The sequence below is a fragment of the Mercenaria mercenaria genome, chromosome 13, assembly GCF_021730395.1.
Source record: "Mercenaria mercenaria strain notata chromosome 13, MADL_Memer_1, whole genome shotgun sequence".
Classification (NCBI taxonomy): domain Eukaryota; kingdom Metazoa; phylum Mollusca; class Bivalvia; order Venerida; family Veneridae; genus Mercenaria; species Mercenaria mercenaria.
This window is the reverse complement of record NC_069373.1, coordinates 45,176,657-45,195,411: the sequence shown is the minus strand read 5'-3', so window position 1 is coordinate 45,195,411 and position 18,755 is coordinate 45,176,657. Positions and strand designations below refer to the sequence as shown.

General features: G+C 34.7%; 1 protein-coding gene across 1 annotated transcript; it reads right to left on the bottom strand.

The window, feature by feature from the left end:
• Positions 1-2,543: 2,543 nt before the first annotated feature.
• On the bottom strand, positions 2,544-12,460 carry LOC123529972 (uncharacterized). The gene is made up of 11 exons (XM_045310619.2): positions 12,323-12,460; positions 11,367-11,439; positions 10,763-11,110; positions 10,482-10,562; positions 10,046-10,255; positions 9,207-9,557; positions 8,853-8,936; positions 5,374-5,595; positions 4,189-4,391; positions 3,482-3,876; positions 2,544-2,896 (listed from the first exon to the last, which is right to left on the bottom strand). Exons 1-11 carry the CDS (start codon positions 12,386-12,388, stop codon positions 2,695-2,697), a joined length of 2,235 nt encoding a protein of 744 aa, XP_045166554.2. The 5' UTR covers positions 12,389-12,460; the 3' UTR covers positions 2,544-2,694.
• Between the last annotated feature and the right edge of the window lie 6,295 nt (positions 12,461-18,755).

Below are 18,755 nucleotides of genomic sequence, written 5' to 3'. Positions count from 1 at the left end.
TGTAGAAATTAAAGAAGTTCCGTTTTGAGCAAACATAAAAAGGTACGACAAAACTACACGTTTATATTAGTTTATACATAATTTATTTTAGGTCGATTGTGAAGGATGTTCTACAACTTATATTAATCACTCTCGACACCTCATTCCTGATGGAATCCATCGCCACGAGGGTATGAGAGAAGAGGCCAGTTTCTGCCCTTTTAATGCTGAGCGCCAAGCAAGGGAGCCACTGGTACCATTTTTCACGTCTTTGGTATGACGCGGCCGGGGATCGAACCCACGACCTCCCGCACTCGAAGCGGACGCTCTACCACTAGGCTATCGAGGCGTTACTTACACGTTTATATTCTAACACTTTCGTTGTTTATTGGATTTTGAATAATTATGTCTTGTTCTTTCTTAGTTTCTTTCATATTCTGTTTCTCTACAATGTAAAATGTTTATTCTTACTTTGCTTTTAAAACCTCAAAAAGATTCAATGAATAAAAATAGCTATCAGGCATATTAAGATGAGAAAAAACAGTTACTCAGTCATGGCCTTCAATTGTCTACCCGTTTCGTAGTATAGCTGTTTTATGTCTGTATTATTATGTTGTTTTAATGACGTTCATGAGAGAAGAAAGGTAGGTCACTTTCAAGGTGTCATGTCTTAAATATAAAAAGCATATGAACTTTATACAGTCGGATTGCAACAAAAGAATTATACAAGCGATGTGTAAAATGCTAAACTATACATTTTTCAGCTATGAAAAAAAAACGAGACAAAATTATGCAAAATCCAATGAACAACAAGCATGGTTTATTGTAAACGTGTAGTTTCATATCTTTTTATGTTTGTACAAAACTGAACTTCTTGAATTTCTACAATATCTGCTTCCCCTTGTACATGTATGCAATTATACAACATTTGCCGAAGTAGCCGGAAAGGGTTGTTACTTGTTATTCACCTTTGTCACGTTATCCGGTCACTTCTCTTGCTTCGCGTTTGTACGAATATCGGCTTCACATTCTTTCTTATTTTCTATTTACGTCAGTGACTTAGACGTAGTAAACGTGTAAGCTTGTTTTGAAGTTTTTGCCCATTTGTTTGTACTACTATGTTTTTACCATCAAATTACACATGTTGTTAAATTATTTCACTTTTGTGACTGTTTTCACATTTGTAACCATTTTTACATTTGGGAGTCCTATAGACAATCATATGAAATATGCAAACCTGGATAAGAGACAGTGTTATCAAAGAAATGTAAATTCCTGGATTTTTCATTTTCCTTCTGCTGTTCCAGTCATATATTTTCAATAAAGTACAAAAGATCTACTTTCAAAGTATAACGATCCTCAAGATATTTAGGCCTACTCGTACTCTTTATATTTATTAGCTTCACACAATTTCAAACAATTTAAATATATCAAGTGTTTTTGATTAAATGTTTCAGTAATACAATGATACATGTGATATGTGTATAAACGGATGACAATATCGATCAGACCTTTATCAAAGTGTTATCTATCGTAATGGTTGCTATTCACTTATTTAGATACTACGTACTTACCTTGAAATCCGTTACAAATGTGTATACATTTCAAGCACTGATAAAAACAAGAAAATATCTTGATCAATAAAGCAAAGTCATAGCCGGTTGTTTAAGTTGAAAGAAACGCTACATTATGATAGTTTATATTTGTTTTACATCTCTTTAGGCAGCCTATGAATTTCATAGACCCTGAGTATGCATGTATATCTTATATATTGCATGAATGTACGTCCTGTATATAAACTACCTTTTAAGATATGTTTTTGACCTTTTACATAAACAAATTACTCCCAAAAAGAAAGTAAAAATCCCTGCTTATTTTCCATTGAAATCATTTAATTAAAATATAATGGTTTGAACAAGGACTGGTTCCTAAACTGTAAAGCAATAATGCTGATAACCCAGTCACATTATTTCCAAACTAAGAAAGCAAACACCTTTATTTTAAGTTTGAATCAAGGCCTAATCAAAGCTTTAAGAAAACCACTTTCTTTCTGCATATTTTGTCATAATTGGAACTTCTCCATCGTCTGTCTTATGTAAACATACATGTTTATACTTTGAGTGCAACTGCATTTTAGTTGTGTTTTCAAAAATAACTCATGAACAGGCTCAATCATACCAAGAATGCAACATTTTCATTTTTCCGTGTTAGGCGACCTGTGGAGTTGCCACCTATTCTGTTTTATTAGTATGTTAAAAGATATTAAGTTAGGTGTTATAGCAAACTTACATTACATAGATTTCATTTATTAGACCTAAATCTTTAAACGCCTATCACTGTCCAGCTAGGCAGGTGACATAAAATTTAGCCTAGAATGTTTTGTTATATATACAAAAAGTTCGTGATATATTAGTATATTAGTTTAATGAAATTTATAAGTTTCAGTGATATATATTAAGTTTAGTTTATGCGTAATTAATATATTCAAGGTACATTTAGTATTATATGATATCATTATTACCAAGGAAATAAATTGCCTGAACTTGGAAAGGTATAAACATGTAATTGATCTCTATTTTGTATTTTTCAACAACATAAGAGACATGTTAGCAATTAATACAACATAACAAGCAGCAATTTACGTAAATTTTGTATAGATATACAAATATTAATTTAATATTGATGGAGGCACATTCAGTCATATATATTAACAATTTATTTTCCAACAAGAGCTTGTGTTCCCTGTGATACACAAGACTGTGCACATCCTGGAGAATAATCTTTAGTTTCACAAAACGTGGCATTACAGTAGATGTTAAGACCTTCCTTGTTTGTAGAATACTCGAAGTTTTGGAACACAAATCGCGTCTCGTGTGTTGACTGGGATATGATGTGGGTATTACTGTCTACCTCGCATCTGAAATATTATACAACGATCCAAACAGAAAAGCGGTAAAACTAGCCAGAAATAAAACTGAAAAATAGTTGTGTACAGTAGGCGTTTTTCGCAACAGTATAGAAAACTCTATAAATGATATATGTCCGCTCAAGTTAGTCAAATTGCTCGATATACTGAAAACTTCAGATTTGTTTTTTTACTATGAACCTAAATGTTCTTAATTTTGACTCCACAATTAAAGTATAAAGAATGAAATAGACGTTAACAACCATACAAGTTTGAAATCTCAACGTTTGTATAAAATGAAAATTACAAGTTTATGCCTCTATGTTTTAAAAGTATTCATACATCTCGCTGCATGTGTAAAGAACGCGACCCGCGTGATCATGTTCCATATTCTTACATACAACTTCACTTAGCAGAGAGACACATATCAGCCGACTGAATGTCAGCTTGCTTAATACATCTGCTTACCCACTCAAATGTTTTTGTCTTACATGTTCATAAGAATCCCTACATTTAACTCTACTGCATTTACACATGGCGTTAAAAATACTTTTCCCCAATTAATCTTCTACAAATGCTAACAATATTCAAACATACCCGTTCTTGATAATAAAATAGGTCATATTACCACCGGCGTCATCAGTAGGTTTTGTATAGCAGGTATGAAGGCGCATTTTTACGGTCCAATCAGCTGCACTAGTGAATACTTTTACGTATGTATCATCACCAATGCTTGCATGAACTGGATTTCCTGCTATCTGATTCATGAAATTTGCATCTTTAAAGAATGCCATTTTTATATCGTAATGACTGGTAACAGAGGCATGGTGTGCATCGACGTCGTGATGGACGTGGGAAGACGTTGATCTATTACGGCTGACGTCACATTCAATGGTAAAAGTCCATTTATGCTGACGTATGATAAATGGATTAATTGGATCATAAATTGCGTAGAACAAGTCATTTTCATATAACAGCGAGTCACCAGATACCTTTAAAAAGCAAAAGAATGGAATTTGTGGTTTTATATTAATAAATTTTACTTATTTAAACGTAGTCGTATAAATAACAATATTGGCATAATAATTCAGTTATCAGGCATGAGATCGATCTTCAAAGAAAAACCTGCTTTAATACTTTCCTCAGTGACAAATGTTTCTTGTTACTATAGTTTTTATCTTATTTCAAGGCAATGAGTAGTGTACAAATCTACACGAAAAAACCACAACCTACGAAGGAAATGAAATTCGAAATCTAGTTGGTACTTTTGAAATGTTGTATTTTTTAAAATGACCAATGCCTACCCTCTCACTCGTTAAACAGTCACGAAACCCTTGCTGGAATGTTAATGCTGTCCCCATCACTTGCCCACGACAGGAGTTGTCTCCAAAATATATATGATTCGTTGTAACCATTGGATACAGTTGCCGTAATTTGGATATATCGACAGTGATATTCCAACCATTACTTGTGCAACCCGGACGGATGACATCTTCTAGCTTTAAACCTGAAGACAAAATAGACGTGTCCTTCAGAAAACAACTAATGTTTACGTTTCCAAATATGCCATTATACGTGCAGATTTATGTTTCATTTGAACGTAAGAAAGGTATACAAATAAAAATCTCAAGAGCCAAGTGTTAATGTTTGTTCTGTAACAAGTATTTTAGATACACGCTTCTTCCGAGTAATATCATTCATATTCAATGTAAAGGGTAGCAAGGGAAGGCAATGATAAATATATTTTTTGTCAAAATCAAATTGAATACAATGCAAAACATATGTGTAAATTCATTGTTAGATTAGAAACCATTCGAAATAAAGGTAGTACGAATTAATATTAGTCATATTTCAAATTTCCAGTCTACTAAATTTAAATGAATTAGTTCGTTCATTTACTAGAAGAGAAATGTAAATCAATTTGAATTTAACTTGCATATACAAAAGCCTTTTGTACTCTCGTTTTATCGATTTTGCATTTTATGGCAACATTTCTAAAGTTTCTCTTTCTGTCTGTGTGTGTGCGTGTGTGTGTGTGTGTGTGTGTTTAACGTCTAACCGACACATTTCATAGGCCTAATGGAAGCAGCTGCAATTTGTACAAACGGGCACCTGGGAAGAACCACAGCCCTTGCGCAAGCCAGATGGAAAGCTTCTTCATTTGAAAGAATTGTATACTCTGAGCAATGTTTCGAATCCACTGCGGTCAGAAGTAAATGATTTAAAGTCAGTGACATTAAACAACCTAAACAACCGACCACGGCGCCCCTATATCTTCATTATAAATTACGACATTGTTGAGTGTATTGATACATACATCTGAAGACATATAGTTGAAGTAACGCTGCTTAATGTAACATAGATGGACAAAATATGAGCGTCTAAAACAGTTGAGGTACAGTATAAATTGCTCGCGAGTCAATAAAAGGCTACTGAACAAAAACAGCGAAAATAGAGTTGGTATATATTTGGCAATACACACGTCTTACGTTTTGTAGTTGACATGGTCTTCGGTGTTGCTGATGTTTCAGGTAATATTGAAGCAGACTTTTCAATTGTTGTTTCTGTATGAACCTTAGATAACGCTGTTGTTGTTTCAACCATAGTTTCTGTAGGTATTTTTGATGTTTCCTCAACATCAGGTTCTGTGGAAGAAGTAGTCGATGCTGTGCTACCAAATGTAGAAACTTGGCAAGTATTTCCACTGAATCCTTTGAAAAAAAAGGTAATTCGTTTCATATAAAATTGTACTGAAGCAATTCTTAGTGGTTTACAAAATACTACACGTATCAATTTATTACATACCTTTCTGTGGATTACTTAAACGTAATGTTATACTAAACCCTGATAAACGCACTCTTTGCAGAGATATATACAACAGTAGCACATCAATACAAGTTCTTTTTTTTTTCGTTATTCATTACAATTTTCTATCAAGAAAAATATGATATAATTTTACTCAATGCTTGAAACTGAAATGTAATACATCTATAAGATAGTGTTTCCGACATAAATAGTATAACAAGAGGGCCATGATGGCCCTATATCGCTCACCTGTTATCATTGCACTTGAGGACAAGAAGGTCCTCAGAAAAAATATCTAAATCCAAAGGACAGTAACAACAAAGGGAAGAAATTTAACCAAAAATAAAAAAAAATCTTACAAGGTACAGATATGTCAAAATACACGTAAAAATTGGAGGTACCATCCATGTTGTACCACAGAAAAGTGGTCTCGGTTTTTCCCTACAGCCAATAATAAAAAAAGTTACTAAATATAAGCTATTTATAGTAACGTTAAAGGAAAGTAATTAAAAAAAAATTATTGTAAGTGAACAAAAGAAGGATCTGCCATAAATGAAATTTCAGATCAGTATCTTCATTAGTTACGGAGATATACCCATTTTAATTTGAAATAAAGGGAGGTAATTTGACATAAAATCAGTCCATAGTTATCTACCCTGATTGGCTCAGTCCAACTAATGACAATAATGAAATTTCAAATAAGTCCTATAAGTACTTACTGATATAAATCCATTTTGATTACAATCAGGGGAGGTAATCAGATATAAAATAACTCTGAACCTACGCTTGGATCTGATTTGTCATGGAATCCAAGAATTATTGTTGTTGAAGTTATTTTGAAAGTTTGTATCAAATAAAACCATAAATGAAGTCTCTATATGGCTGCAAAAGCCAAAATAGCCAATTTTTGACTCTTAAGGGGTCATAACTCTGGAACCAATGAAGAAATCTGGCCAGTTAAAGAAAGGATCTATGATCTTGCGGTGATACAAGTTATGTGCAAGTTTGGTTAAAATCGAGTCATAAATGAAGTTGCTATGGTGCAGACAAGGTCAAAATAGCTAATTGTGGCCCTTTCAGGGGCCATAACTCTGGAACCCATTATGGGATCTGGCCGGTTCAACTAAGGAATCAAGATCTTATGGTGACACAAGTTTTGTGCAAGTTTGATTAAATTCAAATCATAAATGAAGCTGCTATTGTGCAGACAAGGTCAAATTAGCCAATTCTGGCCCTTTCAGGGGCCATAACTCTGGAACCCATGATGAAATCTGGCCAGTTCAAGAAAGGAACCAAGATCTTAGTGTGATACAAGTTGTGTGCAAGTTTGGTTAAAATCAAATCATAAATGAAGCTGCTATTGTGCAGACAAGGTCAAAATAGCTAATTTTGGCCCTTTCAGGGGCCATAACTCTGGAACCCATAATGGAATCTGACCAGTTCAAGAAAGGACCCAAGATCTTATGGTGATACAAGTTGTGTGCCAGTTTAGTAAAAATCAAATCATAAATAAAGCTGCTATTGTGCAGACAATGTCAAAATAGCTAATTTTGGCCCTTTCAGGGGCCATAACTCTGGAACCCATAATGGGATCTGGCCAGTTCAAGAAAGGAACCGAGATCTTATGGTGATACAAGTAATGTGCAAGTTTGGTTAAAATAAAATCATAAATGAAACCACTATCGTGCAGACAAGAAATTGTTGACGGACGCACGGACGCACGCACGGGCGGACGGACTCTCGACGGACGACGGACAAAGGGTGATCACAAAAGCTCACCTTGTCACTATGTGACAGGTGAGCTAAAAACATATATCTCTGTGGCATTTTGTTAAAAACACTGAAAAGTCATGATATAGATATATACTTTTAAATGCAAGACTCAACCTGTTAACACTATGTTCTGTATTTAATGCATTTGGTATTCATTCGTTGAAATATTTTAAAATGACACTGAATGAATCAAATAAGTTGACATTAACTATAAAAACCGTTAACAGGCTTCGTATATCTAAAACACGTATGTCATAATGTTTGTGAAAGGTTAACTAATCCATTCAGGAATCTACACACCATCAAAATACATCTAAGTCTAATCATGTCTTCAGGGGTGAATACATTCTTTTTGACTTGTTTGTCCGTCTGTTCGTCTGTCGTTCATCACATCTTGTGATAACTTCTTCCATGAAACTACTTACACTTCACAATGACGACAGTTACAAAGTTTAATGTTGCACGTTAAGACGACTGTGCGTATGTATAATTTGTCGTGAAAGTATTGCCATTTTTGAATTTTAATAATGATACATTTTCGTTGAATTTTCATCTAATAACTTAGGTCTGGTTTTAACTGAAATGCAAGGTGATAAGATGATATGAGTATGGATATATGCAACGCATATTTATTTTTTGTCTAAAAAGTGTGTCATTGATTCTATGTTTGACATAACTATTGTAATATTGTTCTACTCTTGATTCTAAAGGGTTTTAGTAATGGAACTTTTACCTAAGGTTAAATGTCCTGAATAATTTTGTAAAATGGGCCCCTGGCCATGGAGTTATCAAGATTTGATATTTAATTACAAAACACTGGTATCTCTCCATTCTCCTTCAATACTGTTCAGATAACAGCAATGATGAAATATGAATATAAACATAAACTCTGAAAAATCATATCTTTTTGCTAACACCTTCCGACATAACATCTCACTATCGTGTAAACCCATCGGCTATCGTCTTCGGTTCTCCTACCGTGAAGTTATTATTTCTTTTACAAACAATTAATACGCTAATATTACAATCACCTTTTTACTAATACGTTAAATAATCAAATCATTATACATGTAGCTGCAATTGCATTACGACCTCAAAACAATCAAACCATCTGAAACCTCTGATATTTACAACATAACGTCATAGCATCTACATCTGCAAATTTGATTGTAGAATATCTGGTGATTGAGTAAAAGTGTAGTAATGCTTGAAACACTCAAAGTACCACAGTAGCTGAACGGGACGTATGAAGTTAGCAGAATTAACAACAAAACTGCAGTCGCCTATTCAGATTATTTGAAGGATGGTAAAGAGAGACAGTAGGACGATGTTTTGCTGACTGTAAACCAAAATAATTTGATGTGAATCAAACAGCAAAAGTTAACATTACCTGGATCACAACAACATGAAAACTGGTTCCTTTTATGGCCAATTCTGTAGCAGGATCCATGTACACTGCACCAGTCAATGTATACTGAAAACATGCACGTGCCAGAGTAACTAAATTTCTAAAACTATGTTATATACAAAAATGTGAATTTAGTTTACGTACACATAGAGTGGTCAAGACTAACTTAGTCGATGTCACAATTTCAACATATACATAGGCAACTAATATAATCTTGGATTGTTTAATGTTAAACTTGCATACTTTTACCCTTCTTATATGTATTTATAATTACAGGTTACCATGGAAGCAGTGAATATTTTAAAGTTTAATGATAAAACAATGCAATACTGTTACCTGCCTTTCTGCGTAATTCCGCATTACATGTATAAGTACCAACTCCCTGAGAGAAAATAATTTTTCCCGAAATATACAGAGACGTGCGCAATATTCCATTCAGCTCAACAGATGATGTCCAATTTCGTTTGAAAATCTCACCAGCAACCAAATCTTGACTTTGAAGGGTAAAAGTCTTAAAGAATGAGGCAAATGAACCAACCACTGCTATACTCGTGTTGTCAATGAGAATATTTCCAACGGTTCCTATACTGGAATTGGATCGTGTTATGTTTAGTGTAAAATTTACCAGTTTTCCGTCATCATTACATGTGTAGTTGCCTATCCATTTACTTGGTATAAAGTCTTCCTCTAAAAATACAGAAAGGAGACTTCAGTTTTGATAAATATGACATTGATACAGGACTGTTTGTAGTAAATTGACTTCATTAAAAACATATTTCTCTTAACAATTCGCTTACATTTGTTATCTCGGGTAATTATTTATTTTGACGTACAAACTACTTCATTTGTTACAGTAACTGGCAAATAAAAATGTGGTAATCAAGAGTTCAATGCTTTAAGAGGTTCAGTGTAAGTATTAGTTATACTGTTAACCACAGGTTCTATTGATTCTATTCACGGAGGGTAATAAAATGTGCAACACTCTTCACACCGCCCCCTCCCCCTACCCTCCTACCACCGGCTTAAGCTCAACACAGTTATACCAAATTTCAATGAACTCCATGATCCAAAGGAATACAACACAACACTGAGTCTCAGGCGTGTTTAGGAAATCTAAGACGAAAGCTACTATTCAGTCAAAGTAAAACGAATGTTAAGGCATTAATATCACATACGATCAAATACATCACAATCTGCAGGACCATCCGCTATACGAATGTTACAGTGGAATCCCGTCCAACCCGCCTCGCAAATTTTCTGTCCACGAGATCCACAATAGTAATGAGACGTACAATTGTTTACAGGGTAACACGGAACAATATTTCTTGTGGTAGTTATTGGTGCAGTGGTTACTTTTTCAACCTCACAATAGTTTCCTGTATGCCCTGAAATAGGATCAAATAACATTAAACGTTAATGTCTAAATGTATCACACTAGCATTGAACGACAAAACCAAAACCTCTAAATTAAATTTTTCTAAGGAAAATAAGTTTCGGTAATGTAAACATATATACACAATGTAAGCAATAACTATTTATGTAGTCTTTATATAAGTTCATATTAACAAAATTGCACTGTTTCCTTAAAATAACTAAATAAATTTAACTTACTTTGATCACAACAACAAACATATTCCTCTTTGTTTCGTCCATATCTCTGACAAAAACCATGTCCATTGCACCATACTGTAGCTACAATCAAATGCATATTGAAACTTATGCTACAGTCTGCTCAAATGTTCAAGCTTTTTTCATAAATATGTTTGTTGCATGAGCAAATAGATAGGATACACGGCTATGTTTGGTTTTTAAGATCTAGAATAGGGAACAAAATCTATACTTTGAAACAAGTGTCTATTTATTTAGCTTCGAGATGTCAAGGTTACACTAACCTGTTTGCCTTCTTAATTCCATCGGACATGTATCCTTTCCTGAATCCGTTTGGAATATGATTGCGCCTTCAATAAAAACTGAGCTTTGGACCTTCCCGTTCAGTTCCACTTTACTAAAGTAACGATTTGCGATCTGGTTTTTAATAATTGCATCACTCTGCATAGCAAACATTTTGAAAAAAGATGCAAATGATCCCACCATATATATATTTTCTCCGTCGAAATACATGTTGCCTTGTAGACCAATAGTTGAAGAAGAACTTGTGACGTTGAGCACGAATTTAGTTTCCATGTCGTCATCAGTACAAGTGAAGTTTCCAGTCCATTTACTTGGTAAAAATGTATCTACTGAAATATAAATTCGGTACCTTTATTCGCGAGTGTTTCAAATTTCTTTTTTTAATTAAAGCATAGTGCAAACAAGATGTATATACTTGAATATTTTCTTTCATGTTAATTAAATGAAGCTTTAAATTACCTGAAAAATGAAGAACTACGACATAAAAAGAAAAATCAAAATACCAACTAAAAATGGAAAAAAAAAAAATTTGTGAAGGAACGTATGTGAATGGTACATGTAAATTATGTACAAAAAGTTCCTTACAGTCGTAGTTATCGCAATCAGCATCCTCCGTTGAGCCCTGCTGACTGCACAGTTGATTTGCCATCGTCTGACTCTGTTATAATAATCAACAAAACTTAATAGTAACTAGAGCTGCTTTTGAGACAAGCGCATGTCTCCCAGTTGTACTGTCTTATTAGACTTTCAGTGCTTTGATTATCACTCAACTGCCTTATCAGACTTTCAGTACTTTGATTATAACTCAACTGCCTTATCAGACTTTCACTGCTTTGATTATCAAGTTGCAAGGGCCATAATTCCAAAGTGCCTGGGCCGATTTGGCTAGTTATTATTTTGTTCAAGTTTGGTGAAGATCGGATAAGAAATGTTTGACTTAGAGTGCGGACAAAATTTGTGACAGACAGACTGACTGACTGACTGACTGACTGACACACACACAGACAGGAGTAAATCAATATGTCTCCCACAACACTGTGTGGTGGGAGACATATTTAGTTATAACATCATTCCAAAATACGTATCTGAAAAGAAACTTAACTTTGTCATACAATTATGATCATTTGATATCATGATTATGGAATTGGGTTTATACATTAAAGCTTAGGTCGTTATAAGCTAGACAGCGTAAATATACTTAATATATACAATGAATATTCGGACACATCGTGAAATGTCAATTATGTTTAGATCTAACCTCTGTCTATTATTAAACAAAATATTCATAACAGAATATAGCTCATGAACATTCCTGAACACCTAGTAAATGATCAATGTAACACTTTTAATATTCACACTGTTATAGCAGAAAATACAGAACTTCAGTATAATGTAAATCTGGTCAATTTGCAATATTCACGTTTAAGGTAGAGAAAATGAAATAAAAACAGCGATAAGTACATTTCGAGTCGCGTTGAAGTCCTGCAGTGTTCACCAGCAAATGCTTATGAAGGTATTTAGGCAATAAGTAAAAAGTATACCTCTACTGTCCATGTATAGAGAACTGCTATCACCATAACTTTAAGGTAGAAAATTTCCATTGTCATATATAAATAAAATGCAGCGACTATTGTCCATATACTTCAGTCCATCTGAATACACAATTTACCCCTTTATCAATGAATACTGATAAATGATAATACTGATGAGTGTACCTTAATGCGTAGGTCAATGTAAATGTAGTCACTAGATAGATGATAATTAAATTTACTCAATTAAGTATATTTCAAAATTCTTTTAAGGTTGTAGATCCGTGATAATACTCGGTAATTTCACAGTGATAACGTATTCCCGTTCTAGTCAGTTTGGAATTCCTCGGTCGCAGTTGTTGCTAAACGCGCACTTGTCTATTCGTAAAACCCAAAGGATGCCGAAATAGTGTAAGAAGAATACTATTAATACTTTGTTTGTTATTAAGGGTTCACTGCGTTAATGGAACTCTACAAGTGTCAAAGGCCAATCTATTCTTACAGTTTTTCTGATAAATCAAAAAGATCACATAGTTATGATAACGATATGATAAGAAAACGCATAACAGAAAAATATAGGAGATAGTCTAGGCGCTTGCTTAATGTCATATTATACTTCTGTTTTAAATTAATAAAATTACCTTTCCGTTTACTTAAACGAATGGCGCTTGATTCACCAAACTTCAAAAGTTCATGCTAAATTCTTTCCACAGTACTACATGTAGAACATATCTGTCAGGACATCTGTCGAGACTAAGTCCCTGCATATAGTCAATTAATTGTTTCTTTCCAGTTTTGTACAAATTTTATTTCAAGTGAAACTGTCAAATGGTTGATAGAATTAAAAAGTTCAATTATTTTAAATAATTAAAAAACCTTGAAAGTTATTCTTCCCAAGATCAAAAGGTCTGTGTCATTGTGGTCCTGAACGTGACAAACACACTGTATTATTGTGCAACGCCGATAACTACCGTTTTTACCCTTTTTAGCATTTATTTTGCTTGACTTATGCAGCGTTAATATCATATCGCTGCGCAAGAAGTGATATACTTCCTTCAGGTTGGTTGTTTGGATAATATCAACAGTATATGTATAGTAAATAGAGGATATTACATGAGTGTCTTTTCATATTGAATTTATTAAACGAGTTGAATAAAATGATAAAATGCGAGGCTCTACCGAGCATTTTATGAATTTTATTCAACGAGTTTAATAAACTCAATGTGGAAAGTCACAAATGTAATATTCTTTTTATCACATGTTAACCTTTCTTGTCGAAACATAAAACATTCGACTTTTTTTACTATATAAACAAGTCAGTTTGACCAATGGCACTTTAAATGACGGCGACGTCAAAGCTTTATTACACTATTGTATTATCATTTTTATTTAATTACAATCCCGCGACGTCAAACATGTGATAATTAAAGCCCTTTATTATAATGATAACCATCTAATTGAATAATTTCCTCTTCGATGGTGACAAGCAGATCATTACGCTACTCCATTTTATATAGCATTTAGGTAAGCGTTTTGGTCACAATACTGTTTTGTTTGTAAATATTTCTATTTTCAATGTTAATGTCAAAGAAGTTCAAACGGATCTTTGATATCTCAGATATCATACTATCTTATTTTTGCAGTATTTTCAGCATGTGGTTTGGTTTTACACATTCAATTCGTTCTCAGGAATTTTCCGTGTACCATGCATGTTATTTCTCCTCCAATGTTCACTAGGTGAGTTCTGACGTTACAATATCAACATTTTATATACAGTGCACGTAATACAAAATCAGACGCTCGACAATAGTTCAAAAAGGGTTTATCACTGTACACTTTCGTCATTGACCACTATACACTTTTAGCACAACCATTCTATATCTGGCCCAAACTCCTATTTTCACAGAGGATTTGTCTCATTTGATGCCTGTTGACACAAGATAAGAATGGTTAAGCGGAAAAGAGGCAATTACTATTTTTAACATCCTTTTCAGGGAAATGTTTGTAACATATCTAAGTTAATTGTTCAATTTAAACGGAATATAGAAGGGAACAACTCTGAAGCAATTTCGTGTAATCAAAATATTGGGATTGTAATAATTTCGGTTTGCATACATTATATGGCATTTGCTCTTGAAATGAAAGTCACTATCACTCACAACTGTCTCTTATTTTTCAAAAAGACAGACCACATGATAATCAAACAAATTTTGAATTGTTTGTGCACCAGTACCACATAACGCTGCGGCGCTCAAATGGAAAAAAAACCCATCTCCAAGTGTTAGGTGCCGTGGGAACGAAAAAACAAAAATAGTACATTATTATGCCCCATTCGAAGACGAAAGTGCATACTGACTTGCTCGTTGTCAGTCTGTCTGTCAGTGTCTCTCTTACTTTTCAGAAAAATAGACCGCATGGAAATAAAACATACTTCCAAGCCATCTCCAAGTTTAAGGTGTCGTGGTAATGAAGACGAAGAGGGTGTTTATTGTCTTTCTCATTGTCAGTCAGTCGGTCGCTCAGCCGGTAGACAATTTGTTTCTGATCAATAACTGGAGAACGTTTAGTAAACAAACATTACAGAATGATTGATTGGAAAAGGTCTCTGTTCAATAATTTTAGAAAGCTTTGTCCAGCAGTCATCAAACTTTATAGAACGACTGCTTATAGTCAATAGATTATCCCTATAGTTCTGGGGGTCAATAAGTAAAGGTCAACGCCACACTGGCCCCGAGAATGGAAACAATATCCGCGCTTTGCAGGTAAATAACACTTTTTAACTTCATAGAATTGTTGCCTGTGGCATACAGATGAACTGTACTATTGTGTGGGTCAATATGGCGAAGGATAAGGTTACGGTAACTTCATTGCGATCATTATCTCAAGCACTTTTGGGCTTTCATCACATGATTGGCAGTGGGAAGGAGATGACTTTTCTTGCATACCAGACGGGGATTTCTGGTATTTTTACCGGTGCTGGAAAAATCCATCTTACACCCCGGGGTGTAAGATGACTCTCGTGCTTTAAATGACGTATTACGAACTACAAATATGTAGAAGATTTATGTAGTTATTTATATTTTATTTCGAAAAACGGAATAAAAATCCAGTACCTTGACAGTTCCTCTTTGTTCCTGATAGTATATTTCCCAATTCAAAATACGTTATTTTATCAAATATTCATAACGTTACGCTGGAACTGATAAAACAAAACCGGAACTAAACATTGTTGTTGGTCTTTGAAACGTCATGACGTCTTTCCTATTTACGGACGTTGATTTCCCGCGCTTTATTTAAATACACTGCTATAAGAAATAGTTCTAAAAAGAAAGCCGTTCGACTGATTTCATTTTTATTATTATATCTTGATATCGGTATGCAAGAAAAAAATTCTGTCACTGGTTATAGGTGCAGATGGGAATATCCGGCTCTCGGGTAACTGTTTAGGCGGTAACTCGGTAGGAACCTCGTTACCGCCTAAACAGTTACCCTCGAGGCCGGAAATTCCCATCTGCACCTATAACCAGTGAAAGAATCTTATAATATTGCTTTGGGGTAATTTCATGAACGGTTAAGGTCACAGAAACTTTGATAACGGTTTCCGATTAATAACTGGAGAATGTCTAGGCTTTTGTTGTCAATGGACTGTCTTATCAATATCGTAACTTTACAAGATACTTTCAAGGTCTATTTATGAGACAGTTACAAGAAAGATACGAAAAAGGTATCTTGATAAGACGGACCAAATTTTCATACAATGGATGCATGTAGTCTGTAGATAATCCTTGCTGGGTTTTTTTAGCTAATTTGGTGGATGGTCAAGGTCACATGCGAAATTACATATACAGTTGTACCCGACATGTGACCACATGCGTTTACAAACAAGTTTTGCTTAGTCATATTTTTGTCTCCCGAAGATAACAGGGAATACAAGACAGTCCTCAAATGTGTTATACACATCGCCGTAACTTATAGTTTACTTACCTGAATAGGGTTAGTCCAGAAGTAATGTCACTTCGTGCATTGCGCATTCATTTATCATCGTTGTATTATAAGAATTCGAATTCAATTATGATTAAATGGATAAATATTATTTTCTAGCATAGTTTCGTTTTAAATGTATAGAACTTAAAAGTTCACTCCTGACCACATTTCGCCGCAGGCAAAATTAGCGTTTCTTTTATAAACAGTAAAAAAGCAACCAAATAAAAACAATCACCAATTAACAATAAAACAACAAACCTACTTATATAAAAATATGATGATATGCAGTTGCGTATTTTACTAGTCGACCATTAACTATAATAGCATCCTCGCGGATTAAAGCTCGTTATGTAATGCTAAGCTGTGTTATTGCCTATCGACAAATATTTTGGTGTCCAGCAGCGATCGTTCTTACCATTCTTTCTGTACATGTCGATATCTTGATTAGTAAGTAACAATTTCCTATGATATTTCCAAATCATTAGGAAGATTTTTGTTTTCTTTTCTATGGCTCCAGTGATATTACTTTTGAATCGACATTCGTATATGTGATTTGGAAAGGGGAGGGCACCAGTTTAGATTGAAGACGTCATCGAAGAGGTGCATAGCGTCATGTGGGGGTAGTTGCGAAAGAAACACTCCCACCCCCTTGTGTTAGGGGAGTCGAGGGTGAGGGGGGGGGGGTCTCCCATTGGATTCAAATAGTGGTTCCGGTGCATTTTCGGGTCTAAAGTTTGCGGAACGGAAGGGGGTAATGTATTCCTGTTTAGGTCCCCTAAAACATTTTAAATATAGGTACAGCATGATTGCCTCTGGTGCTTTATAGGTCTACTTTTAGAGGTAAGGAATGGGATATCCCCTCTTGTTAGGGGTTCAGGGGAGTCTCTCCAAGGTCACTTTTGTAATCTAGGTACAAATCGTGGCCTCTGGTGCATTTTGGGCCATATTCTTGAGGTACAGGATGAAGTCCCTTCCTCTCCCTCCTGTTTTGGCGGTCAGGGGGTATCACCCTAGAACTATTTTAAATATAAATGTAAGTCGGTGGTGTTTGGTGCATTTCTGGGTCTAAATTTTGAGAAAATTATTCCTTTGCAAAAATAGTTGGGTGCATTTTTGATGAGTATATGTCACTTCTAAACCGACTGTGGGGAGGGGAAGGGGGCACAACCCTCGATCCGGGCCTAGGGAATACATGATGCAACCTTTATGTAAGAAACTGAAAACGAAACGAAACTTCATAGATTATATTTGTGTAACCTGATACGCAAAATTAACAATTATACTTAAATGGAATTTAAGGTAGGTCGGTGGTCTAGTGGTAACACGCTTGACTGTCAGTCCAGGGGTCCGGGGTTCGAATCCCGGTCCAGGCACTGGAAATTTCTGAGATGCCCATTTGTGTCTCCCACCTAAGTTAGAGGCCTATACTGGTTCTTCCCAGGAAAGACGGCTTCATGTGTATCGGTGCTATACACAGGGCACGATAAAGAACAAAACTGTCTGTTCACAAAGAGCTAGGCTAAGTTAGCCGGACAGGCTAAAAGAATTTCTCTCTCAGTTCTTGGGGCTTTATCTCACTCTGTCTCTCTGATCAGATCGCTCTGTGTCTGTACTAGTACAGGGTGAATTTCGCGCCCTGTGTGGCTGCGTTTGTTCTATGTAAAGCGCCTTTGAACGTGTTTATCATGAAAAGGGCGCTATATAAATCTGGTATACTAATAGTAATAATAATAATAATAATAATAAAGAATTGAAAAACGTTCGCATACCAAAGAAAGATTACTCGGGCTAATATAGATATCGTCTCTAGCTATATAAAGAATACATGCGTTTTGTCGCAAGGTGAAATATTTTCTTCAGATGACGAGAAAATATATCACTAAAATCTTGTTTTAAAATTTATTTGAAGCAGAATGATTTTGGTAAGAAATAAATGTGTTAAATTTTTACCGAATTTTGTGATTAAAATCATGTCCTATCATGTTTAAATAAAGGACGTACATATTGTAAAACACGTGACTTCAGAAATTGATACACATCTAATTATTCCCTCAAAGCAGTCCTGTCGCAGTTTAAGGACATATGGTAAGTAGAAAATAAATGTTTTTGTACATATTTCAGATGTCAAACGGATAAATTTCATCAAAATTTATTTTCCAACAAGAACTTGTGTTCCCTGTGATACACAAGACTGTGCACATCCTGGAGAATAATCTTTAGTTTCACAAAACGTGGCATTACAGTAGATGTTAAGACCATCCTTGTTTGTAGAATACTCGAAGTTTTGGAACACAAATCGCGTCTCGTGTGTTGACTGGGAAATGATGTGGGTATTACTGTCTACCTCGCATCTGAAATATTATACAACGTTCCAAAAGGAAAAGCGGTAAAACTAGCCAGAAATAAAACTAAAGAAGAGTTGTGTACAGTAGGCGTCTTTCGCAACAGTATACAAAACTCT